Raw genomic sequence first — 12,897 nt, forward strand, 5'->3', positions numbered from 1 at the left:
GTCTAATTAGGAACAAGCTTTCCCTAAAAATTTAGCCTCTGCGCTTGAAGATATTTGCTTCCTAGATTTTCCTGTATGTAGTTCTATCCATCAAAAAAACTTCCCCACAGCACGATGCTACAGCTACCATGGTTTATTATAGACGAGGTGTGCTCAGGGTGATATGGAGGGTTAGTTTCTATTATGGCTTTCTTTTTTTACAACTTCAATTCAGGGCAATTAACAGTCATCATTTGGACATCTTCCCCCACCTGTCCCTTAAATCTCTGCAGCTCATCCAGTTACCATAAACGACTTAGAAATAGCAAATCAATACAGATGGACGTTCCAAGTCCTGGTAGCTTTGCAATTTTGGCACCCTCTTTCCATTTTTGAACAGCCAAGATGTAGAAAGTTTTACCTTTTGCATTACGTCACTCTTCCACAAACTTCACCTCCACTCCATCCCTGACCTGTCTGCTATGTTCCTTGGTCTTCGTCAAGCTGTTCGTTCACTAACGTTTACGAACAAACCTCTTAGAAACCAAGCATCATTTACTTTCTACTTTTCACTACTTTGTGTTGGCTTGTCAGACAAAATCCCAGCAAAATTTTGAATCTTTCCTTAGGCAAGGAAACCATGACAAGAGTGATGTATAGAGCTGGATAGAAATGAAAAGGGAATCTACAGGTAGTGACTGCTTTAGAGAGCAGTAGCATGTAGTGATATTCCTGTGTCTGATAAAACATAAAACCTACAGCCAGGGAAGTTTATGCCAATTGTAGTAAGATGTGGGAAGATTCAGGTCACTGAAATCATAACTATTCCAGGCATATGAAGTTTGTGATTCAGCCACAATGCTGAGTCATGCTTAGCTTCATCCTAGGTTAACTATGATTCACAGTAAAGCCTTGTTCAATACCAAAAATAATGTTTAATCAATCTTTTTTTTCTTCTACATTAATACAGTTTATGAAACTTTAAACTTTTTTAAAACTCAGATTGTTAATGGAAATTGAAACGTAATTAGTACCTTGGTGTCTTCAATTCCAAATCATCATCTTCTCTGGTATCGTCTTTCTTTCGGCCCAGTCGGGGCATCGACTGTTTAAATCCATTATCTCAACATTTTTTAAACTAAAAAAACTAAAAATAATTTGTTTAAATGGTCATATTTACAAATATCTCTATATATAATCTAATATTATTAACATTTCACAGGACTTGGTTTTAAAGGAATGGCAGATAATCAGTTGATCTTTTATTCCTTGGAGTGCACTGTTCAGAATGCAACAGCTGCTAAAATCACAATATTTAATTAAAACAATTGTATGTAAAACTGAAAAAATCTAATTGTGTGGAATCTCTTAACACTCCGAGTGCGTCAACTTACTAATGAGTGTTACATGCAAGACACTTTTCATTTAAAGCCATTTCTTTTTACTAGACATTTCTAAGGTACTCTTAAATAAATTACAATCTCATTGAATCGGCTCACATGTCTTTTCAAAGCACTATCATAAGCCATAATTTATTTTTATTTATTTTTAATTCTGGAAACTATTTTTTTCCTGTACTGAAAACAAATTATGTACAACGTCAAATAATTACAAGAGGTTGTTCCAAGCTTTTCTCAACATTCAAATATTTTTCTGATTCTTCAAAAAGTAACACACAACGTCTTGCGCTGATGACAAAGCAAAAACAACAAGCAGAGACATTGATACAATTGATGCAGTCAAATTAGCACATATGCAGCACTTTAACCTGGATATGCAGCATCCAGGTTAAAATGCTGCAGTCCCAGAAATTCCTCAGGAGTGATCCTGTGTAGTCATTTTTTCTACATACTTCAAATATGACACATGGACTGGACATTAAACAAGATCATTTGAATAAAATCTACTACTGCAAACCAAAGAAATGGTAAATATGCCGAAGATTTTCACACAACACAGTCTTGTAGTGAGTATGAGTAGCAAACTTGGCCGAACTCCAGAATTCCTGGAGTCTGGGCGCCAGAAGAAAGACGTGTGGTAATCGTTTCGATTGTTACATGCTGGTTGGAAGTTTCTGGGTCCTGTTCTTGGCCGGTATCCCCGTCTTCTGAAAGTCCAGTTTTTCTTGAATGTACTGTCGTTTGCACTCTTCAAAAAATGCAGGATCCTGGTAGCTGGCGGGAAACAGAAGGTACAGAGTCACCGCTATTGGACAAGTTTGGGAATGATGACTGGACGGGGAACAGTGGTCGTGTGTAGAAGAAAATCAGAAAGCTTGAATCAGAGCTGTTGGCGGCGTTTGCGCGCGGTGCTGTGACACCTTGGGGTGCGAGTGGAGCTGAGTGGTGTAGAAAGTTGTGCAAAAATACTCACTGTTGTGTCAGGCATTCCTTCAGGGCTGCGTTTTCTTCTCGACACTTAAACACCATAAAGAAGCCGGACTCTTTGCAGCAACTGTTGAAGGCTGAATGAAAAAAACAGAACAAAACAGGAAAGCATCAATTCTCAGATCATTTCTGATCAATGATCCAGAGGAAACTACTTCGTCATTCAACCAAAGCACCAAAATCAACCAATTGCATACACACTGATGCACTTTTCTTACTTCAGTAAAAATCATATAAAAGTTAAAAGTGTATTCTTTGATGTGCAAATGGTAAAAATCATGCATTTTCCTCATTTGATCCAAAACAACATCTATCCAAGAATTTGTAGCAATTTTCTCCTATTTCACGTTACACTCCTTGGAACACCAATAAAACAATAAAAAAAAAAAAAAAACAGAGTCGGCAGCTGAGACTTTAAAGAAAACTAGTGCATCTTTTATGAAAATGTATGAATTCATGATGCATCTATTAAAAGGACCACTTTTTAGAAGTTAGATGTGATCTGCATGATGTACAAATTAACGACTAAAATGGCTTTAGGTTGTATGGTGATGTAGAACAGAAGTCAATACAATTTCACCCGTTCACAACTCTTAAATTCTGTAATTGTCTTTTTAGACAAAATTAAACCACATAACACTTTTAGCAAGACAGGAAACAGTGTTAATCTGTACTCCAACATGTGCAAGTTAAGCTACAAATGATCACCCAAAAAAAACTACGATTGTTACTGTTAAAATGTTTGCCCTCATGTCAATAAGTATCATGGTGGAAACACCTTTCGCCACACTTTAAATGCAACTAATACAAAACATGCTAAGAGCTAAATTATCTCGTCACATCAAAACAAACAGGAAGTAAGCTAGGCTTAGCATGTTACACCAGCCAACTCCTCTCAAAAAGTGTTAGAAATAGAAATAAAAAGAACTTTTCTATTGTCATATGCTCAGAAAAACACATGTGGGCGATGAAATTTGTACTCCATAAGCTCCCTTCAACACCACTTAAAAAAAAAGTCAAATCAATAATAAATTTTAAAAAAACACATTCGTTACAGCCGTTAAGAATTACACAAAAACTTAAATCACATTAAGTTTAAAGGCCTGATAGCCTGGGGATAAAAAAACTGATAAAAACCGTTTCCGTAGCGAAACGGAACATTGAGCATTGTGTGAAGATAATGAGCGAGCCTGAATTGAATGCAAACACACTTTGTAGACCATAATAACCTGGTGAAATGTTATAGGAACACAAAGGTCACTCCCCTTTCCATGCTCATGAAAATCATTTTTACTAGAGCTCCAACTCTTGTGGGAAAGTTGTCTGCAAGACTGTCTTTATAGGAGTTTTCAACCACTGTTCCAGTACCGTACTTGTGAGGTCAGACACTGATGTTGGACACAAAGCCCTGGCTCACTGTGTCCATTCTCATTCATTCCTAAAATGTATTTTCAGATTAAGGTTACACCAAACTCACTCAGTCAGGTTTTTAGACTTAAATAGGACCGTACAATGCCACCTCCATATCATGGTGATAATATTCTTTGCAGTTAGCTAAGGCTTGTCTAGCAACAACATTTAACACGTTGGTCGCCACGATTTCTATCAGATGCGGGACAGAGAACGTTCATCCTTCAAGCGACTGAATAAAGGATGCCTGAAAAATATTGTGTCCAAGCCGTCCTTTGCAAATAGGGATGTTACACATGTTAAAACTGTGTTCATTATGATTCAAAATATCATGCAGCTCTGATTCCCCCCTCCCACGGATAATCAAGCAGCCCTAGATGATACTTTAGCGAGTCCTTCAGGGATGCACCACAGCTACTGTCACCCAACTCTCTACACACAGGAGCCGACTGGAAGGTGTGGAAGACCGAGTCTTCACCTTGTTAGCAAGTTCTCTCTCAGAGGTTTTAATTGAAAGGGCCGCCTGACATCTTATCGCTGACATCAGTATGGTTATCACAGACGTTGTCATTAGGATGCAAATGTAAAAGAAAAAGAAAAAAAAAAAACTGAAAAACCAATTTAGAGAAGCAGAAGAGCGCGACTAATCTAATCAAGCGGCGCCTCATCCCTGTCCCATGGTCCCATGGTACTGATGGAGACTGCAGAGGGTTGCCTCTCTGACCACACCGCGGCAGCTCTACCATCTGCACAGCTGTGTGGCCAGTTTATTGTCAGAGGAACCGGATCTGAACAAATGTGTGATGCCACCTTCAAGATAGGCAGCTAGGGTTGACATTTGTGTAGACAAAAAAAGTACAAGTGCAGCAGTTGGTGTGAAGAGGAATCAAATGGCATCTGGTAAGTAAAGAAAAAAAATTTGTTTTTAATGTGTTGCATAAACTAAGCCTGAAAATAAGGTTTAACTTTGATTTGGGTGCATTAATTTAGTAAGGAAGCAGGGTAGAGGATGTATGATGCTGAGGACTTTTTTTTTTTACCTCAAAGGTGCTGGGACTTTTGTTAGAGTGCGTGACATACTGAGCTCTTTGAAAAGCCCCATGATGATCTGTTTTCAGTTTATTGTCAGAGGGATTCAGTGAGAGCACTAATGACACAGACACCAACAAGATTACCAACAAATCTGGAAGAGAAATAGGCCCACAGCATCACACATCATCCACCTTTTTTACTCGCTAGCTGAATAAATTAAATTCAAGCAAACGGTGTATTTTTTCTAAAATTGCTAGCGTAAAAAATGACAGTCGATCAAAGATTAATTTTAAGTATGTTTCTGAATATTTTGAGAGTTCAAGGTTTTTCTACCAATACATGTAAAGGGTGCTACAAATTTGGGGTTTTAATTTGAAAAAGGAAAGCTGATTATTCTTACCAACTTTTTTCTCAAAGTTTAATATTTGAGATAAAATACGGGAGCAAGATACACTCAGATTAGAGAGAACATCATAATTGTTATGCTACGTAATCCTGAAAGAAGCTCTTATTGTGTACTTTAGATGCTTTTTGACATGAAGAGAGAACCGACATGAATCATCAACAATCATGTCACGTTAGGCTGAGAGGAATCTGTACAGGTCAGTGGGACTCGTCTGAAGTGCAAGCTGCAGAGGCGTACACGCGGAGAAAGATAACACAGGAAAACATACTTGTTACTTGTGTTTTTCACCTTTTTTTTGTATATCTCAAACAGACACATTCAGAGGCTCAGAGAAAACAAGACATAAAAAAACACACAAAAAAAAAAAACACCCAAAAACAAAAGCACGAGAGGGCGGGGGATGAAGGTGTGAAAAATGAGTGAGAAGAGAAGCCTGTAACGTAATGGGGGTTTCCACTACACACGCAGCCACCGACTGTCCCATCACCTCCGCCTGTGCATGTGCACGGACTCCCTCTGAGAGCAGCACCACGCAGGCTCATGCAGGCTGCCGTCGGATTTCTGCAAACCACAACAACTAGGTATCGGGCTGATGCGTCGCTGCAGTCAAGAGGGCACACGAGAGAGCGAGGCTGAGACCACGGTGTTTGTTTTTTTTTTATGCAGATGCAGTTTCGACAGCTGCCGAGTCAACTGGGATAGGCTCTCAATTGACGGAGCTGAAGGCGACTTGGGATGCAGGTGCAGACAAACGCCAGGAAAGAAAGACAAAAGGGTCAAAAGTTCGACAAAGAGGGGAAAAAATACAATACTAAAAAAAAGATTAGGGAGGGACAGAAGCTTACAATTATTTTTTCACGAACAAGGGGTTGATTGAGTCAAGCATGCAAAAGGTAGCTTAATCTTGAGAATTAACATGTTTTGGTGCCAAATGTGTGGATCAACCCCAGAAAAAAAAAAAGAAATAACAGAAATCAATTTGATGATGCTACATGAAGCTGATGAGAGCTGGTGGTGACATTACTCAAAGTAAAACGAGGCCTGTAACAATGTTGGCTGAAAGGCCATTCAGCAAGAAGGAAGCCATTATATAAAAAGTAACAGAAAATACTCCAAACTCACCAAAAAGCTGGCAAATTTTGGACACAGGTCATTTGGTCTGATGAGGGTAAAACATTAATTCAAGTGTTTGGCCATAAGTTTGGGCACAAACGAGTCTTCCAATTGGACAGTGATGCTAAGGATACCTCAAAAAACCGTTACAACAAAGCTGACATTTTGGAGTGGCTTTCACAAAGCTCTAATCTCAGTGCCATGAAGAACAACCAGCAACCCTAAATCAGTTACAGCAGCTCTATGTGAAGGAATGGGACAAAACTCCAGTAAACTCTAGGGAGACAATTTTGGAAGGAGAAACTTAAGCACTAATGCAAATCAAGTCTGTTTTGTTTTTCTTCAGAAATATAAATACCATATGAACATCTAGCACCCCAATTTACTTATTTTTACAGCTTAACAGAGTATCTATGGCTCAGAAATAAATGTATGTATCTACCAACTTGGAAATTGTCAGTTCAAGACTCAGTCACACGTCAAAGGTCTCTTGAAGAAGATATTCACCACATTCCCCTTAAACATAAAAAAAACTATGTTTCAGCACGTGTGCATTTAGTTTATAATGTAAAAGAGCATTGAGTGGTAAAACCAGAAGACATTTACCGTGTTATTACTAATCCCAGCTACAAGTCTATCTGATCTTTCATCAATGTGTACAACAAATTCATCCTTTCAAATAAATCTGCTCCTAAACTTGTACCTACCTTTTGCAAATCAGTTTATCCCAGTTGTTAAGCATTGTAAGAAGTCACAGAGAAATAATCACAATAATGTCTCAAACATTATTATTTTAAATGTAAGATACTTTTAAGATTTTGTATTGCAACATATTTCCATTGACTGTGGTTCTGATCTGCCAGTTGAACCATGATCAAACCAAAATAACTAAAGCTAAACACCTCTTTAGCTTTTATACAGGACATTCTTAGTCCAAAGGTTTTAATGTCCCAGTAGGGGATTCTAAAGACAAATTCTCCTACAAATAATGAAAAAAAACACCACACTAAAATTGGTTTAAGGTTTTTGAAACATGATACAGAGCCATTTCACTTTGGCCAATTGTCTTTATTTCAAAATCTAAAGCTCTTGTACATGTCAATTACAAAATAGATGTAAATTAATTACCTACTCATCATTGGTCATCCAGTGAATTGACATTATCCATGGTTAAAACTGGCCATAGATACATCTAAGCTCACAATTTCTTATAACTGTGAAAAATGTTTGTAATATTTTCATATTTATTCCAATGGGAATAATATTAACATTTGGCACTGGTCCAGTTAGAGATCCAGACTTTATTCTAATAGTGATTTCGTGCTAGAAGCGAAAGATTGAGCTGATTGTAAGGTCTTCAGACCTCAATGACCTTGAGGTGACCGATTCATGACCAATTCTTAATTTGCAAATATCCTAGTGGAGACATGCAAAAAGTTGATCAGTAATTACAAAATGTTTTCAATTATCACTTAAGACCTTTCCATTGTTTACTGAGATGGACATAAATCATACCCAAAATGCCCTTCTGTGTTAATAAAAAAGGTCAATCATAAAAGAGAATTCACTTACAAAATACAACCTTTTGCAAAACACCTTATGTTTAGAAAGATGTTGGCATTTTTTCAAATCAGAAACAAACATCTTGGGTAAGATGTTTGTTGCAGACCTAAATCTGCAAGGTGTATTAATATCTTTGGGTCAAACTATACATAAATCAAAGAGCAATGATGGTTCTTAGTTATTTCCTGACTTGTTTTGGAGGCTATAAGAACTATAATCTCCTCCTGGTTTAAAAGTACTTGATGGGATACATTTTTCAGGTGCAATGAGTACAAGTGTGTTTTGGACTGTTTTATGAAAATAACTTTTGGTTTGGTTTTAGTGCATGAAGATGAGTTTTCTCTCTTTCTGACCTTCAACTCTTTCTGCACAGCGCTCCTTGGCTTTCTCCCTCATCATCTTGGGGATCAGGATATCCTTCTCCACATGCCTTAGAGGGATTTCTTCTGGTAATGGAGTTAAAAACAAACAGAAGCACAGAAAGTCACAAAAAAAGCAATGATCAGTGTTTGTGTGTGTGTTTCTGTTTAGTTCATTACAAACTACAGCCCTATTTTCGCTGTAGAAATCGGTGAGGTTCGAACTAAATTCAAGATAAATCTACTAAAATAGCGTAAAGCACTGTAATGTCATGGACAACAGTACGTCATGAATAATCGGTCATCAGACCACTCATGCACACACATTGTTATGCTAACGTAGCTGTTGTAGCCACAACTTTTACGAATCATTTCTTGAAAGGCACACAAAAAGTCAGTACTCAGCTATAATTACCAAAATGCTACTAAAGCAAGGAACATAATTAAGGAACGCAAAATATCACCTGTGTTTGTTGCCTCCATCGTAGCAGAGCTGCTCAAAACATTACAAAACTGCACCAATGTGACCTAGCTCGCGTATGCTCCAAGACTTCCGCTGACGTCAATTTGTGGTATCTGAACTACAAATCCCAGAAACGCCCGGGGGACAGACCTAAGGTTCACTGAGAGAGCGCAAAAGGGTAATAGATGAATCAATGAATTACTTAATAGGTTAATAAATACAGAAAAAAAATAAAATAAAATAATATGTAAGTTGTATTTTGTAAGTGAATTCTCTTTTATTATTGACCTTTTTTATTAACACAGAAAGGCATTTTGGGTATGATTTATGTCCATCTCAGTAAACAATGTAAAGGTCTTAAGTGACAATTGAAAACATTTTGTAATTACTGATGAACTTTTTGCATGTCTCCACTAGGATATTTGGAAATTAAGAATTGGTCATGAATCGGTCACCTCAAGGTCATTGAGGTCTGAAGACCTTCCAATCAGCTCAATCTTTCGCTTCTATCACAAAATCACTATTGGAATAAAGTCTGGATCTCTAACTGGACCAGTGCCAAATGTTAATATTATTCCCATTGGAATAAATATGAAAATATTACAAACATTTTTCACAGTTATAAGTAATTGTGAGCTTAGCTGTATCTATGGCCAGTTTTAACCAAGCCATTGCAGTTAGCAACCTCTCGCTAACTGCACTGGCTGCCATTCTATGGGAGCAAGTTCGTCCTGTCTGTACGCCGGCAATAAAATGGCTAAAAAACATTTAATATATGGACTAATTTTCCATAATCTATCTTATGTCTATAATGTATTATGTCTTTCTTTTTTGTCACCAACTGTGTGTGTGTCGTGTTTTGTGTGCGGAGGAGCGATAAGAAACGGCAGAGAACAGACTCGAGGTGAGGCAGGCAGGTCTCTTGCCTCATGGCTGGGGGCGCTCATGATCCCAGATATTGTAACTGCACAACTGCAGAGTAAGACACAGTGAGCTAGCCATGGAGCTAGCCATACAGTAAATAAGTAAAGTACAGCGATATATTTGTTTTCTCCTCTCTTCCGACTTCAACATGAAAGACTACATTTCTACACTTAAACAGTTGTCTAAAGTGGATTTTCAGTTGAAGCAGGAGATAATAACTAAAGGAAGACCAACACGGGAGGTGAAAGTTATGCTTCGAGACAGTTTGACGAGTCTTAAACGGAGTAGAAAAGACAAGTAGAAGTACCAGTCTGAAGCAGTGACACTTATCAGAACCACACTTATAAAAATCAGTAGGGCGCTGCCGAATACGTCTGAAGAATTTTCTAAGCGCATTCAAAATTTAAAAGGTAATGTCAGGTAACAATAAATAAAAATAAGTACTATTTTAGTCTTCATTTAATATAAAATAATTATCGCAACTAGAGTTCTGTCATAAGTTAATCTGTTTGTAGAACAAATATGCCCTATCGCATGTAAACAACTAGCTTTTTTACATACCTGAAATACTATGACAGGACACGACACGTGGGGAAAAATATACATATTAGTCAAATGGAGAGAAATTTAATTTTGGGTTTTAAAAACCTTCAATTTGAACAAAAAGCACACACCACAGAACATTTTGCAATCCATCTCCTATCAAGTACACACAAATCCTACACCAGCTACATGGGCTCTGAAAACCTTCAGACTATTTAACCATTAAGCATGATAAGCATGAGGATCCATATTCTGAAAAAAAAAATCTGAAACCAAAGGTGCACAAAAAAATCAGTGTTTAGGTATAAACGCAGTAAGTAAGTCACCTTCCACCCACAAGGTGTCGGAGCTTGGACCACAGACTGCACAATGAGCATGGTAAGCCTGACCACAGTCAGCTGCGTGGCGGACATGCTGTCTGGATCCCATGCAAGAAGGATCCACCTGTTCAACCAAAGAGACAGGTACACAGTTACAGACAAACACACACACCTTGCAACAAAAAAACGGTCTTCACACGTTAGTCTTGTAGATTGTAGACAACATTGAGAAACAGGTGTAAACTCTGCGTCCAAACCACACACTTACTATGTGCGCCTTGGCAAATCACACTCACCCACACGGATACTAGCGCAGACAATGCAGTGAAGCTATTACTCGTCTGCATAAAGTTCTCACGAATTGCTACCATGTAGTGCTGAAACAGCCGTTCTCTTTAGAGAAGGACAGCTCTTCTTTCTGCAGTTCAAGCGGCAGAAAGGTCAAAAACAAAGCTTTCTACAGAGAAAAATCAAAGACAACGAAGAGAAACCACAAGCCATCACCTGTATGCCCTTCATACATTTATGTTTTTCACATGGCACACAAAGACACACAGACATATGAGCATAAGTCTCCCCCAATCCAGAAAGCTCACTATTCTGCTGACCACAGGCAGCCATCTGCAGGTTTTAATACCAACAGATTTCTCCAAAAAATGCAGAACTTGCCAAAATTTCACAACAGGGCCACCAAATGAAGCTCACATGAATGACTGCACAACCACTGAACCAAACATGATTAAAACAATATTCTAGTGCCCACAAAATGTTTTATATTAATTAGTTGGGGTTGTTCTTTTGTTTTTTTTTATCCTGATGAATTGCAAACAAAACAAACAAAAAAATGCAACCGTTCTACACACGTCTGGAAATCAAAATGTATACTGTTGCGAAATTTTAAAAGACAAAAGGTCTACAGCAACCTCTTGTGAAGAGGATGCTTGTTTCAAAGAACCTGCATACGGGCACAGTGTACCGTTTGATCTTGGAACAAGATCTAATGCTTTGACGGTGCAGAGTTTTGTCTGTATTTCAGTTTTATAAGTTAAGACATCAGTCTAGGTTTGTTTTATCTGCTTGAAATCACAAATGTACAGCGCATAGGATTTTGCTGTAAAAGAAGCAAACCTACTGCTTTTTCGATTCTACGGCGGTATCATATCATCTTTGATACCTGGATTATTTAAGATAGTTTTCAATTATTTCCCTGCAAGGAAATTAAATGGCGTAACTCCAATAATTACAGGAAGTTGCGCAGAGTTATGTTAGGTTTGATCAACGTACAACAATCTATGAAGTTTTTGGGGAGGAGGTTCTGTACACAATCGCTCAAAGTCCATTCCGACACATGAACTAACAATCTGGTCACATTTCACCTTTGTCATAGACAATATAATCCTTCCATGGGTTGCCTTTAAAATATTACCATCGCAAGGGCAGTCACTGAGGCATATGTTGGAGATTTTAAGAATATGTAGGTCAAGATGGGAACTAAACACTGACCAAGTCCAGTTGGCTCCACAGTGCAATGAGATCTCTACCCCAGGTAGCATTCTGGCTGAGATGGCGTGGGCACTGACTCCCAACATTGATCCAATGCTGCCCCAACAGCAGGTTCCCCTGAACCTGGCAGAAGGAGGTTAGCAAAGTTAAACCCTTTTACTGCATGCCTCACTGCTCTGGGCCAACCACCAGCTCCTCCAACTGTCCACTGATGGCCACAGAGCAAGCTACCTACCAGTCAGAATGTGAAAAGCCCAACACACAAATCTTTTCTAGAAAAATCCAAATTCTGTATGTTATTTATACAGCACAGGACAGTACTGAATAATTATAGGTTTTCAAAGACATGTGTAGCAAAAGGGAGAAAATGGATTTTTATTATTAAATAGAGATTTTCCTTTTTTTTTTTTTTTTTTACAAGCTGTGTCCTGATTTTCTTGGCTGCTTCCTTTCCCCACTCCTGCGTCTTCAGAGACTTTGCTCAGCCGGTAGATGGAGTGTGGAGAAGAGATTTTAGTGAGTGTTTAAGGCTGAACCCCGGGGAGCCTCTTCAGGGTCGTTGGAGAACTGATAATCCAAAGGCTCGGGTGAGGGGATTACAAACCCACAAGTAGACCACCGCTGTTGAGTCTTGCTGCGGGTCACCTTCTGCAAGTCACCTCTGTGACATTTGGCTGAGGTGAGTAATTCCAGTGTCAGTAAAATCATAGTATTAAAAGCTGAAGAAGTGGCAGCTTTTATTGATTTCTAAAGATGGCAAACAAGCACCAGGCAGACTTTTGGGGAGTCTTATCCTGTCCAAAAATCCACAAGATTTCCTGGATTTTGATTGGTTGGGGTCAGCAAAAAAAAGAGGCTTGATCAGGGTGTGATTGTCAAAAATGCGGTGCACAGT

At 38.4% G+C, this 12,897-nt stretch overlaps 1 protein-coding gene across 2 annotated transcripts; it reads right to left on the minus strand.

Annotated features, from left to right (window-relative positions):
• Nucleotides 1-1,228: 1,228 nt before the first annotated feature.
• cmc1 (C-x(9)-C motif containing 1) lies at nt 1,229-8,825 on the minus strand. Of its 2 annotated transcripts, none has more exons than XM_008432126.2 (4): nt 8,714-8,825; nt 8,244-8,336; nt 2,353-2,443; nt 1,229-2,153 (listed from the first exon to the last, which is right to left on the minus strand). In XM_008432126.2, the coding sequence occupies exons 1-4, from the start codon at nt 8,730-8,732 to the stop codon at nt 2,033-2,035; spliced, it is 324 nt and encodes a 107-aa protein (XP_008430348.1). In that variant the 5' UTR covers nt 8,733-8,825; the 3' UTR covers nt 1,229-2,032. The 2 variants fall into 2 exon arrangements, with proteins under 2 accessions (XP_008430348.1, XP_008430350.1); XM_008432128.2 differs by having other exon boundaries at nt 8,244-8,333; nt 8,714-8,824.
• Between the last annotated feature and the right edge of the window lie 4,072 nt (nt 8,826-12,897).

The sequence above is a fragment of the Poecilia reticulata genome, linkage group LG16, assembly GCF_000633615.1.
Source record: "Poecilia reticulata strain Guanapo linkage group LG16, Guppy_female_1.0+MT, whole genome shotgun sequence".
Lineage (NCBI taxonomy): Eukaryota > Metazoa > Chordata > Actinopteri > Cyprinodontiformes > Poeciliidae > Poecilia > Poecilia reticulata.

Bases quoted from the DNA above. Each gene is read 5' to 3' on its own strand.
- cmc1 (XM_008432126.2), bottom strand. The intron at 2,444-8,243 runs GTCAGAAAGAGA...TTTTTCATTCAG, and splicing joins CTGTGCAGAAAGAGTTGAAG to CCTTCAACAGTTGCTGCAAA. The intron at 2,154-2,352 runs GTGAGTATTTTT...GTTTCCCGCCAG, and splicing joins AAGGAATGCCTGACACAACA to CTACCAGGATCCTGCATTTT.